The sequence below is a fragment of the Catharus ustulatus genome, chromosome 6 (genome assembly GCF_009819885.2).
Source record: "Catharus ustulatus isolate bCatUst1 chromosome 6, bCatUst1.pri.v2, whole genome shotgun sequence".
Classification (NCBI taxonomy): Eukaryota; Metazoa; Chordata; class Aves; order Passeriformes; family Turdidae; genus Catharus; species Catharus ustulatus.
In genome coordinates, this window is record NC_046226.1 from 1,325,970 (window position 1) to 1,339,393 (window position 13,424).

The 13,424-nt window shown below is 48.5% G+C and overlaps 1 protein-coding gene across 1 annotated transcript in view; it reads right to left on the reverse strand.

Annotated features, from left to right (window-relative positions):
* Positions 1-13,424, reverse strand: part of MDGA2 (MAM domain containing glycosylphosphatidylinositol anchor 2) — a 229,199-nt gene that overhangs the window by 78,687 nt on the left and 137,088 nt on the right. Inside the window, exon 8 of the mRNA XM_033063561.2 lies at positions 11,533-11,862. Within this exon, the coding sequence (XP_032919452.2) occupies positions 11,533-11,862 (330 nt within the window). The remainder of the gene's footprint in view (positions 1-11,532; positions 11,863-13,424) is intronic.

Consider the following 13,424-nt stretch of genomic DNA (forward strand, 5'->3'; position numbering starts at 1 on the left):
CGTGACAGAGCCCTGTGTGGATCAGGAGAAATCCTGGATTTGTCCTTTCCCAGACCTGCTCCTGGCTGGAATTTTGGATCTGAGCCTTTCCCAGCTGGATGATGCTGGAGGCTCCTCCTGCCCTGCTCCCAGTGCTGGCACCTCAGGAAATCTCAATTCCCTGGCTCAGGGGTCACTGTGTGTGACAGAAAGGGGTCCCAGCCCTGGGATGAGATCCTAAAATCACAAAATCCCCAAATCCCGAGGGAAAATCCCTGTGCCAGCCCCCACAGCCCTGCTGCACCCCAGAGGGGACCAGCATGGGAGGTTGTTCTCCCTCTGGAAATTCTTCTCCTCACATGGGATAGACTCAGCCTCTTCCAGGTTCCAAAATTCCAGGCTGAGTGAGAGCAAAACTCTGAGTTATCCAACCCCAGCTCAGGGATCAGAAGGCAACTTGGGAAAAACACAGCAAGCACATCCATGTTTGGAGAGGGAGAAAAAAGAAAAGCACATCCACCACAAAAATCCCCTGTGCCAGTGCAATAATTCCCCCTGTTCCTCCATCAGATTTTCCCAAAAAAGCAGAGATAACAGCACAGCACCAAGCTGAGATAAGGAGCAGCAGCACCAGGGTGGTGAGAGCTGATAAGAAAAGCTCTGACAGTGTCCCAGATGGAAAGATCCCCTCAGAGCCTGGGATTGTGCAGTGCCTGTCACTGCCAGGCAGCAGACAGCTCATTATGGCTCCTGGGATTTATTCACCACCTTCCTGGAAACAGCAGAGGGACAGGGCCATCCATCAGGATGAGGAATTCCAGGGGAAATTCCATCCATCCAAAGCCTGGCTGCACTGACCAAAACAACGAGGTTCCACCTTGAATTTCTCTGTCCCCATTTATGCCTCCAGATCCCCCTAAATGTAGATCCTCTAATTTCCCTTATTAGAGGAATTCTCCACTCTCTAATTAAAGGCAGAAAAAGCCCCAAATCTTTGCTCAGGGATGAAGAATTCCAGGGATAATTCCATCCATCCAAAGCCTTGGCTGCAGCTCTGGGTCACATTTAGGGAACAGTGAGGTCTCACCAATAATTGCTGTGTCCCTACCCCATTTATGGCTCCAGATCCCCTAAATTTACACTCTTTAATTGCCTTTATTAGGGGGATCCTCCACTTTCTAATTAGGGGATGAAAAAGCTCCAAACTTTTGCTCACGGGTGAAGAATTCCAGGGGAAATTCCATTGGTCCAAAGCCTGGCTGCAGCCCTGGGTCACATTTGAGGAACAGTGACCAAAGCAGTGAGGTCCCACCCAGAATTTCTCTGTCCTCACCCCATTTATGGCTCCAGATCGCCCAAATTTAGATCCTGATTCTCCCCTTTCTAATTAGAGGCAGAAAAAGCCCCAAACCTTTGCTCAGGGATGAAGAATTCCAGGGAAATTCCATTGGTCCAAAGCCTGGCTGCAGCTCTGGGTCACATTTGAGGAACAGTGACCAAAGCAGTGAGGTCCCATCACAAATTTCTCTCTTCCCACCCCATTTATGGCTCCAGAGCCCCCAAATTTAGACTCTCTGATTTCTCTAAATATAGGGGGATTCTCCACTCTCTAATTAGGGGGAGAAAAAGCCCCAAATCTTTGCTCAAGGGTGAAGAATTCCAGGGAAATTCCATCCATCCAAACCTGGCTGCAGCTCTGGGTCACATTTGGGGAACAGTGACCAAAGCACTGAGGTCCCACCCAGAATTTCTCTGTCCCCACCCCATTTATGGCTCCAGCTCCCCCAAATTTAGATCCTGATTCTCCACTTTCTAATTAGAGGTAGAAAAAGCTCCAAACTTTTGCTCAGGAATGAAGAATTCCAGGGGAAATTCCATCCATCTAAAGCCTGGCTGCAACTCTGGGTCACATTTGGGGAACAGTGAGATCTCACCAATAATTGCTGTGTCCCTACCCCATTTATGGCTCCAGATCCCCTAAATTTAGACTCTCTGGTTTCTCTAAATAGGGGGATTCTCCACTTTTTAATTAGAGGCAGAAAAAGCCCCAAATCTTTGCTCAGGGATGAAGAATTCCAAGGGAAATTCCGTCCATCCAAAGCCTGGCTGCAGCTCTGGGTCACATTTGGGGAACAGTGACCAAAGCAGTGAGGTCTCACCAATTGCTGTGTCCCTACCCCATTTATGGCTCCAGATCCCCTAAATTTAGACTCTTTAATTCCCTTTATTAGGGGGATTCTCCACTTTCTAATTAGGGGGATAAAAAGCTCCAAACGTTTGCTCAAGGGTGAAGAATTCCAGGGGAAATTCCATCCATCCAAAGCCTGGCTGCAGCTCTTGGTCACATTTGGGGAACAGTGACCAAAGCAGTGAGGTCCCACCACAAATTTCTCTCTTCCCACCCCATTTATGGCTCCAGCTCCCCCAAATTTAGACTCTCTGATTTCTCTAAATAGGGGGATTCTCCACTTTCTAATTAAGGAGAGAAAAAGCTCCAAACTTTTGCTCAGGAATGAAGAATTCCAGGGGAAATTCCATCCATCCAAAACCTGGCTGCAGCCCTGGGTCACATTTGAGGAACAGTGACCAAAGCACTGAGGTCCCACCACAAATTTCTCTGTCCCCACCCCATTTATGGCTCCAGCTCCCCCAAATTTAGATCCTGATTCTCCACTTTCTAATTAGAGGGAGAAAAAGCCCTAAACCTTTGCTCAAGGTTGAAGAATTCCAGGGGAAATTCCACTGGTCCAAAGCCTGGCTGCAGCTCTGGGTCACATTTGAGGAACAGTGACCAAAGCAGTGAGGTCCCATCACAAATTTCTCTGTTCCCACCCCATTTATGGCTCCAGATCCCCCAAATTTAGACTCTCTGATTTCTCTAAATATAGGGGGATTCTCCACTCTCTAATTAGGGGGAGAAAAAGCCCCAAATCTTTGCTCAAGGTTGAAGAATTCCAGGGAAATTCCATCCATCCAAAGCCTGGCTGCAGCTCTTGGTCACATTTGGGGAACAGTGAGGTCCCACCAAGAATTGTTCTGTCCCCACCCCATTTATGGCTCCAGCTCCCCCAAATTTAGATCCTGATTCTCCACCCTCTAATTAGAGGGAGAAACACCCCCAAACCTTTTCACAGGGAAGGTTTATGGCAGGGTTTCCCCTTTTCAGCCCAGCTATTTATTGTCACAACCTCACAGGTATTTAATTATCTCTGAGATGTCTGTTCTGCTGGCAAATGGAGCTGGAATTAGCAACAGGCTGAGAAAATAAACCCCAGGTTTTGGGGAGGGGTGACACAGCAGGCAGTGACAGCCTGGGAATGTGGGAATTCTCTCCATGAGCAATCCAGCTGAAAAGGATGGGGGAGAAAATAAAAATGGGATGGTTTTCTTCCCAAAAATACAGGAAGAGCCCCCAGGAGCAGGGAATGATGGATGAGGTCAGAAACAAGGAATGATGGAATTGTTCAGGTTGGAAAACAATTTGAGACCACTGAGTCCAACTGGGATGTCCCCAAGTGCCACATCCAGAGGGATTTTAAATCCCCCCAAGGATGGGGATCCCAGCCCTGCCCTGAGCTGGACAAACCTCTCCAGGTAGGAATTGTCCCTGACACCCAACCAAACCCCTGGCACAGCCTGGGGCTGTTTCCTCTCTCCCCACCCACAAAGGAGGTTCCAGAGGCTCCAATCCATGAGGGAAGGAGCAGGGACGTGCCAGGGATGTGCCAGGGATGAGCCAGGGATGAACCAGCCAAGGTGCAGCCAGTGGGATGGGCAGGGAGGATGCCAGCAGCTGGGAGGTGTCACCAGCTGTGCCAGGAGCTGTGCCAGGGTGTCCTGGGTTACAATACAGGATGTGACCAAAGGTGTCTGTTCTATCACCATCTGTTGAGGGTGGGGCAGTGATCCTGATCTCTGTGGGAGATATTCTGCTAATGGGCATCCATTGAAACCAGCTGGGGCAGTGTTCTTTATCTCATGGGATATCTCCTGTTCATGGCCATGGTTTATAAACCAGCTGGGGCAGTGTTCTTTATCTCCATGGGATATCTCCTGTTCATGGCCATGGTTTATAAACCAGCTGGGGCAGTGTTCTTTATCTTTTCACAGCCCATCCTTCCTCCAGCCAGTCATTTTCTGCTCATGGCCATTGAGTCCCACTGTGGCACTGATAAAATTACTGCATCCCATTGGGAGTTGCTCCAGCCAGGGGGAAGAGCCCAACATTTCTTACCAAGATAAAAACAGAGGTTTTGGGACACTAAGGGAGCCCCTTTCTCCACTGGACTCCAGAGGAAAACCGGATTTCTCCACATCCCCACTGGAGCTCCGGAGGGAAACTGCACCTTGTACAGGAGCACTGCTCCAACTGAGCCACATCTGTCACTGCAGGAGGATGCAGCCACCATGGGATGGGACTGCTGCCAACACCCTGCCTGACGGGTGTCAGGTTGTACTCTGACTGTGTCAGGGTTTGGGGTTTGTTCTTTGTAGTGCTGTATTTCTATTTTAATTTCCCTAGTAAAGAACTGTTATTCCTAATTCCCATCTCTTTGCCTGAGAGCCCCTTGATTTCAAAATTATAATAATTTGGAGGGAGGGGGTTTACATTCTCCATTTCAAAGAGAGGTTCTTGCCTTTCTCAGCAGACACCTGTCCTCCAAACCAGGACACTGGCTGTCACCAGCTGTGTCCCCAGCTGTGCCAGGGTGTCCCCAGCTGTGTCACCAGCTGTGCCAGGGTGTCCCCAGCTGTGTCACCAGCTGTGCCAGCAGGTGCTGCTGTGGCACAGGGAGAGCCCTGCAGGGCTCAGCCCCTTCCCAAGGCATCCCAGGGCTCCTGCAGCTCCAGAGGCTGCTCCAAGCAAAGGGCAGCTCCATCCCTGCCCTGCAGAATGAATTTACCTAAATCCAAGATGGAAACAAGAAATGTTCCCTTAATCCTGCAGCTCCACTGCCCAGGCTGCAAAAGGACAAATCCATTATTTTTCCTGATCCTAACTGGAAACAACAAACCTTCCTTCATTCTAAAATAAATTCACACTCTCAGCAGTTTCCTGAAGTGGAGGGTGAAGCAGGGAGAACAAAAAGCTTTGGTGACACTTGGAAAAGTGACACCTGGAGAACAAAAGGCTTTGGTGACACTCAGAGGACAAAAAGCTTTGGTGACACTGGGAGAGCAAGACTTGCAGAACAAAGAGCTTTGGTGACACCCGGAAAAGTGACACCTGGAGAACAAAAGGCTTTGGAGACACTTGGAGAGCAAAAAGCTTTGGTGGCACTCAGAGGACAAAAAGCCTTGGTGACACCTGGAAATCAAAAGGCTTTGGTGACAGAGGACAAAAAGCTTTGGTGGCACTTGGAAAAGTGACACCTGGAGAACAAAAGGCTTTGGTGACACTTGGAGAACAAAACTTGGAGAATAAAATGCCTTGGAGACACCTGGAGAACAAAAAGCCTTGGTGACACCTGGAGAACAAAAAGCCTTGGTGACACTCCAGCAGCACAGATTTAAAGCCACCTTGTCACCCTGTGAGTGGCAGGGCCTGGGGTGAGCAGGTCCTGCTGATCTCTGCCCAAGCCTGGTTTTAAATAAACTCTGAGACAGCTCAGCCCCTGGGCTGCTGACCCAGCACGAGGTGAGGGGCAGCAGGTCACTGCCCTCCTCTCCTCTCCCTTTGTGTTCTGCTCCTCCACAGAGGTTCCTGTGGCTGCAGACAGTAAAAGCAGACAGGAACTCTTCCAGCTGCTCCCCTGGGGCACTTCCAGAGGGATTCTCCTGGAATTCCAGAGGATCTGGGATCCAGCACGGTCTGGAGGACAGGGATAGATGACAGCTATTTCTGAGAAAAAAAACCTAAAATTCCAGAGCCTGATATCTTTATTCCTTGTGTATTCTGGGTGTTTTTAGTTCTACTCCAGCTTTCTGAAGTCCTGATGGATCAAATTCCAGCTTAATTAACAGACAGATTAATTAAATGCCAGGGAGCCAGTGGCAGAGAGGAGAAGCTGCAGACAGAGAAATCCTTGAGAGGAGCTCTGATCCTGTTAACACATCCCTGCCCTGGAGGCTGGAGGGGTTTAACTTCCCAAAGAATTCCAGGACAACCACAGGAGCCCCTACAAGTGGTGGCCTCTCAAGTGCTGAGCTCTTCCCTGGGGATTTTGGGGGCTGTTGTCACTTCTGTATCCTTGGGAGCCTTCTGGGAATCATTTCCTTGGAGCAACCCCTGCCAGTGGCAGGGAAAAATCCTGGGATGATGTGGCCAGGCTGCTCCACATGGACTCATCCCAATCATGAGCATCAAGCACAGCAAAGGAGTGTTTGAGCAGCACATCCAGAAATCATCCAAACTGGAGATCACCCGGAGAGAATCTCCCCAAGGAGCTGCTGGAATTCTCATTACCAAGGAATTCAAACCCAGCCTGGCTCAGGAATATTGAGGAATCCACACTGTGCTGGCTGGAAGGGAGAATGAAGTTATTTGTGTGTCCTACTTCTGCAATATTTATGAATTTGAAGGGCTGAGTGGCCAGGATTAATCATCCTGTGCCTGAGAGCTGCAGCTTGAGCCCAGCTCATGATTCATGCCCTGACGTGATGCTGGAGTTAAGACAGGGCTGAGCTGGGGCACAAAATAAATTTGAGCAAGATCATTCTGCTCAGGAAGGGCAGAGAGGGATAATTATTCCTGAAGGATAATTGTGCTGCTTGTCTGGAAACAGAGGCTGGAGCTGCTTAGCTGCTCTGGTTTTTTTTTTCAGGAGAAATTTTGGGGAACACCAAGGAGCTGCTGCTGGAAGGGACCCAGAGGTGAGAGAAGAGCCCAGGGGGAGATTTGCTGATCCAGGAAAATGGTTGGAAAAGAAGCTGAAGCCAAGAACACTTTGAAGAATTTCCTTCACCCTTTCCATGGCCTTTCATCCCCTGGAAGAGAGTCCATCAAGGCACTGCTGTGGAAGGGAAATCCCTGTCAGGAATTCCTGGCTTGATTTCTTTCCAATTCCTGTGTCCCCCCAGGCAAGTCCCAATTCCAAAGAGGAAATTCTGTATTTTCTGGGGCACAAACCCCTCCTAACTGCACATGAGGACACAGTAATCCACCATGGATTTTGTGGAATCACAGAATCCTTTAAACTGGAAAAGCCCTCCAAGATCACCAAGTCCAACCATCAACCATGGTCACCACCCCCCATGTCCCCAAGGGCCACATCCACACGTTTTTTAACATTTCCAGGGAATAGAACCCCCCTGGACACTCTTGTCCATCCTTTCTGAGAAGGAGTTTCCCCAAAATTCCAGTTTAAACCCCTCTGAGGCCATCCCCTCTCACCCTGAAGTGATGGTGAGGATTTGGACAAAGGGCTCAGTCCTGAGGGTTGGGATGATCCTGATTTTTGGACAAAAATTCTGCTCAGGCAGGGGAATTATTTCAGGATCAGCACTTGGAACTCAGCACTAAAGCCCTAAACCAGCACCTTGCTCTGCAGGCAGAGGAAAGAGGAACATTTAAAACCCAGAACATGCAGAGCCAGCAGCAAATTAGGGAAATGAATTCCAGGAATTTGCAGGAGCTGTGCTGAGGAGCACCCATGGATGAGGAGAACCACAGGATGAGCCTCTGGAGAAGAACAAAGGGACTCTGCCACACAGGGAATGTCAAATCCCAGAAATCCTGCTGGAATCAATCCATGGAGGGTGGGTTTATCCCAGAGAAATCAGATTTCCCAAGGCTGTAGGGCAGGACAGGAAGGGCCTCCCAAGGATGGAACTAACCAGAAAAACTCTGTGCATTGAGCACAAAAACAGAACTTTTATAAAAGACAAATATTTATAACAAAATGCAGCGTTTTCCTGTCCCTTCTGCTCCTTCCCAAGACAAATTCCAAGGATCACTGCTCACCAAAGCCATCCATTTGCTGCAACAGCCACAGGCCTCTGTTTCCTGAGGCTGCAGTCAACGATCTGGATGGTGATTTAAGGTTTACAAATATCTTAATTAGCCACTAATTACCTCCCAAGCCCCACATCCTCGTTATGCAAGGGCTGTGATTCCAATAAACACGTGGAGCTGGAATCAAGGCCCCTTTCATGTCTCATCAAAGCTGGAACAGGATGACCAGAGGGCTCCTGTGGCACCACCAGATCAAGGCTGCAGGTCCTGCAGCAGCAGCCTGGAGCTTTAATTAATTCCTAATTTAATGGAGAGCTGATTAGCTTGACAGGGAAGCCCTTTTCATACTGCACAGCCTCACACGGAGCGCTTCTCCGGGAATTTCTCTGCCTGGATGTAGCAGAACTTATGGAAAGCCAAATTTATCCCTGGAAGCGTTGGAGCAACCTGGGATAGTGGAAGGTGGCCCTGCCAACCCAAACAGCTCCGTGATTCCATGATCCCATGATTCTGTGAGTCCATGATTCCATGGTTCCATGACTCCATAGTTCCATGATTTAATGAATCCATGATTCCAAGATTCTGTGATTCCACGATTCCAGGATTCCATGATTTTATGACTCCATGGTTCCATTATTCCCTGATTCCATGTTTCCATGATTCCATGATGCATTGTTTCCATAATTCCATTATTTCATGATTCTGTGACTCCATGATTCCGTGATTCTTTGATTCCATATTTCCACAACTCCATGATTCTATGTTTCTGTGGATTCCATGATTCCATGGTTCCATGGTTCCATGATTCTGTGATTCTATGATTCCATGGTTTCATGATTGCATAGTTCTATGATTTCATGATTCCATGAATTCCTGATTCCATGATTCCTTGATTCCATGATTCCATGGTTCCATATTTCCATTATTCCATGATTCCATGTTTCCATGATTCTGTGATTCTATGATTCCATGGTTTCATGATTCCATAATTCCATGATTTCATGATTCCATGATTCCATTAATTCCTGATTCCATGATTCCTTGATTCCATGATTCCATATTTCCATTATTCCATGTTCCCATGATTCCATAGTTCAATGATTTCATGATTCCATGATTCCATGAATTCTTGATTCCATGATTCCATGTTTCCATATTTCCATGGTTCCATGATTCCGTGATTCCATGATTCTGTGATTCCATGTTTCCATAATTCCATTATTTCATGATTCTATGATTCCATGATTCTATGTTACCGTGTTTACATAATCCCATTATTCCATGTTTCCATGATTCCATGTTTCCATGATTCCACGATTCCATGTTTCCACTATTCCATGATTCCATGTTTCCACAATTTCACGATTCCATGAGATCTGGAGGCCTCCAGGCTGCCCTGTGCTCATCCAAAATCCGTGTCCTGCTTTGGGATGTTCCCATCCTGGGGTGGCACAAGCTCAGCCCATCCTCAGGCTCATCCCAGGGCAGGAATTTGTTGGATGATTTTCCATGTGGGACATGGGGCTGTGCCCACACGGGGTGGGAATGAGCCACAGGAAGGATTCCCTTAGGAAAAGAGGGATCAGCACTTCCTCCAGATCTCCCCGTGGCAATCCAGAGCAGCAAAAGCAGAAAAAAAGGTGAAATACCCCAAAATAACAAATCTCTTCCCTGTTCAGTGGTGCCTCCAGGGACAGGGTGGAAAGGGAATGAGCCAGAAGGGGAAAATTCTGATTTTTGGGAATAAAAACAGTGTCCTGAACAGAGCAAACCATCCCAACCCCAAAACTGATTCTTCCTGCTTAAATCCAATACTTGAGGCAGAGGAAAAATCCCTTGCACAGGCTGACACCCCCATCCACCTCTTTCATTCTGCTCACCACAAACCCACTTCACTGAGGCTTCTGCTGCTTTTTTAACATCTTGCTCTTTTTTAAACATTCTGTTGCTTTTTTGGCATCTTCTGCCTCCAGGTTTCCATGACATGATCCCACATATCCCAAAAGCCCAGCCTGGCTCTCAGGAGCATTTGCCCAGGGTGGGTTTTAAGGCTGGCAGGGATTTTCTAGGGTGGATATTCCATGTTTGAGCCTGGATTCCCACTCTTCACTGACCTATTTTATTGAGATATGGGGGGAGCAGCGAGGGGATTACTTCAGGTCCATTTATGTAACACACTCAGGACATAAACCCGTGTTTTTCCAGCTGAAAATGTCAAGGGGAAAAAAAAAATATTCCTGCCAAACAAGGGGGATTCCAGAGCCACACACCCCTTCCCATCTCCTGAAGAATTCCTGGATTTCCTCCTTCCTTAGGATTTTTCACAGCCCCTCCTGCCCCGCTCCAGGAGGAGCTGCACAAACATCAGGAAGAGGAAATTCCCCCCCATCCCAGACATCCAGAGGGATGTTAATAAATCCCTGCAAGTCCTGGCATTTGGGAAATGTGTTTGTGCCTGGCCCTTCTGCTCCTAATTAGCAGAGCAGTAATGAATCTTGATGAATCAGTAATGACCTTCAAAGCACTGCAACTATTTCAGCTTCCACTTGGCTGGGTAATGAAGTCATTCCAAGAGCAGAATTCCTTTTAGGATGCTAAAAAGGCTGAGCTCAATTTCCATGGTTTCTTCCCCCTTTCCTGATTTTCTGGAGGGTTCTAGGACAGGAAATGTAAGGGGTGACAGAATTCGTCATTTCCTGCAGGGATTGTGGTGAGCTGATGGGAAAGGCCAACTAATGGATGTTTCCAGGAAATCCTATCAGTTTTACCCAGGATTCCCAAAGAATTCCAGGGAATGCAGTAGTTACTGGATGCATGAGTGCACACACAGCTCTGGGCAGGCAGGTGACGAAGTTTGCATGGAATGCTCATCCATCATCCCAAAGCTTGCTCTTCTCCTCTAAGAATCCTCCCAGCTCTTTTCCTGACAGTAAAATCATGGAATCATGGAATGGTTTGGGATGTGAGGGACCTCAAATCCCACCCAGAGCCCCCCCTGCCATGGCAGGGACCCCTCCCACTGTCCCCAGTGTCCAACCTGGCCTTGGACATTGCAGGGATCCAGGGGCAGCCCCAGCTGCTCTGGCAATTCCAGCCCAGCCAGGAATTCCCAATTCCCAGTCTCCCACCCATCCCTGCCCTCTGGCAGTGAAGCCATTCCCTGTGTCCTGTCCCTCCATCCCTGTCCCCAGTCCCTCTCCAGCTCTCCTGGATCCCTTCAGGTGCCCTCAGCTCTCCTGGATCCTTCTCCTCTCCAGGGAACATTCCCAGCTCTCCCAGCCTGGCTCCAGAGCAGTTCCATGACCAAAATGATCCAACAGGGAACTTCCTTTTCTGTTGATCAAAGCAAACTCAGCCCCTGGTTGAGGGTCAGGGAATCCCAGAGTGGTTTGGGATTAAATCCCATTCCATGAGCAGGGACACCTCCCCCTGTCCCAGGTTGCTTCATCCCCAGTGTCCAACCTGGCCTTGGGATCCAGGGGCAGCCACAGCTGCTCTGCCAATCCCACCCCATCCAGGAATTCCCAATCCCCAACATCCCACCTAAACCTCCCCTCTTCCATTCTGACCCCATCCCCTGTGTCCTGCCACCACTCCCCAGCTCTCCTGGAACGTTCTGGAAGGTCTCCCCACCCCCTGACCCCGTGCTGTGTCCCCACCTGTGCTGCTGGAGATGTTGACATCGATGCTGATGTCCGAGATGCCGCCGCCCTTGAGCGACGCCACGCAGGTGTAGGTGCCGAAGTCGGTGAACTTGAGGTCGATGATGTCCAGGTTGGTGGTGCCTGGGGACACGTCGGGGTCGGTCTGGGTGATCACCATGCGCTCCGAGCTGCGCAGGGGCCGCCCGTTCTTGAACCAGCTGAAGGCCAGCTCCTCCGAGGGCACAGCCTCCACCTGGCACGAGATCTTCACCTCCCGCCCGATCTGGATGTTGTCGTCCTTGTGGTACGGGTCGGGGGTGATCCAAAAGCGTCCTTTCTTTAAGGCTGGAACACAGCAAAAGGAGCAGGGTTGGGAGGGTGAAATGGGAAAATTCTATAAATATGATTGCCTTGGACATTCCAGGGATCCAGGGGCAGCCACAGCTGCTTTGGCAATTCCAGCCCAGCCAGGAATTCCCAATTCTATAAATATAAATATAAATATAAATATAAATATAAATAGAAATAGAAATAGAAATAGAAATAGAAATAGAAATAGAAATTCCCAATTCTATAAATATGATTCTATAAATATAATAGGATTTTGAGAATATGGAAAACCTTATCAATATGATTGCCTGGATTTTGAGGATATGGAAACCATAAGTGAGATTGAAATGAAAGACATCTCTGAGATATCAAACCTTGGTTACTAAATAACTAGAAAACAATGGAATGGCCAGCTGAAAGTACAGTAATTTCACGATTATAAGCCGCACCATTTTGACTAAAATTTTGGTCTGAACCCAAAGTGCGGCTTATACTCAGTGCGGCTTATAATCGTGAAATTACTGTAATCCCCTCTGGATTGAACAATTCCCTCTGGATTGAACAATTCCCTCTGCTTGCAGACAGTCCCAGGGTCAGAGCAGACCCTGCTGGCCGGGCAGAGGGGTCCAAAGAGGAGTTTTTGGGGTTTAAAGTGTAACTCAGTATGGGAATGTAATGGTTCTTACAGGCTGTGTGTAAATGCTGTAGGATTTGTATCTTGTGTTAGATTGGTTGGTGGAAATTAAAATATTCAACACAAAAAAAATTTATTGTGCTGCAATGGGAACCTCTCTCTCTGAGTTCTCTCTCACCACTCTCTCACCCCTTTCTCTCACCCCTCATTCTGTCCCTGCCCTGCTCCCAGCTGTGGTTGCAGCTCCAGGCTGGGCCCTTCCACCCACGCCCTTTGCACTAAACACAAGCTCCAGACCTGGCTTTAGAGATCTCTGTGTCCTGCCCACCATCACTCCTACAGAGCAATTCTCCATCATAAAGTAGAAATTTGGCTTTGCTGGAGGACTAAATATGATTTTTAACAGGGTTGCAGCCCTAGGATTTGATTTTATTCCCAGGAATTTTGCAGAACCAACTTGGAATCACGAGGATGAACCAGTTGGAAACTGGCACGGAATGAAAATCCAAGACATGAGTTGAGCTTTTTTTGTGTGGAAATAAATGAGATATCAAGTAGAAATTTTATATGACTTCATGATTTTTAGGCTCAAACACTGGCACTGGTTCTCTGGAGAACCAAAGGATGTTCCAGATTTTTCCTGGAAAAACTCAAGGCAAGACTGGACAGGGCTTGGAGCAGCCTGGGATAGGGGAAGGTGTCCTTGCCCATGGGATGGAATAGGATGAACACCTCCCACTGTCCCCAGCCCCAATGTCCAACCTGGCCTGGGGCATTCCAGGGATCCAGGGGCAGCCACAGCTGCTCTGGCAATTCCAGCCCAGCCAGGAATTCCCAATTCCCAACATCCCACCCATCCCTGCCCTCTGGCAGTGAAGCCATTCCCTGTGTCCTGTCCCTCCATCCCTGTCCCCAGCCCCTCTCCAGCTCTCCTGGAGCCCCT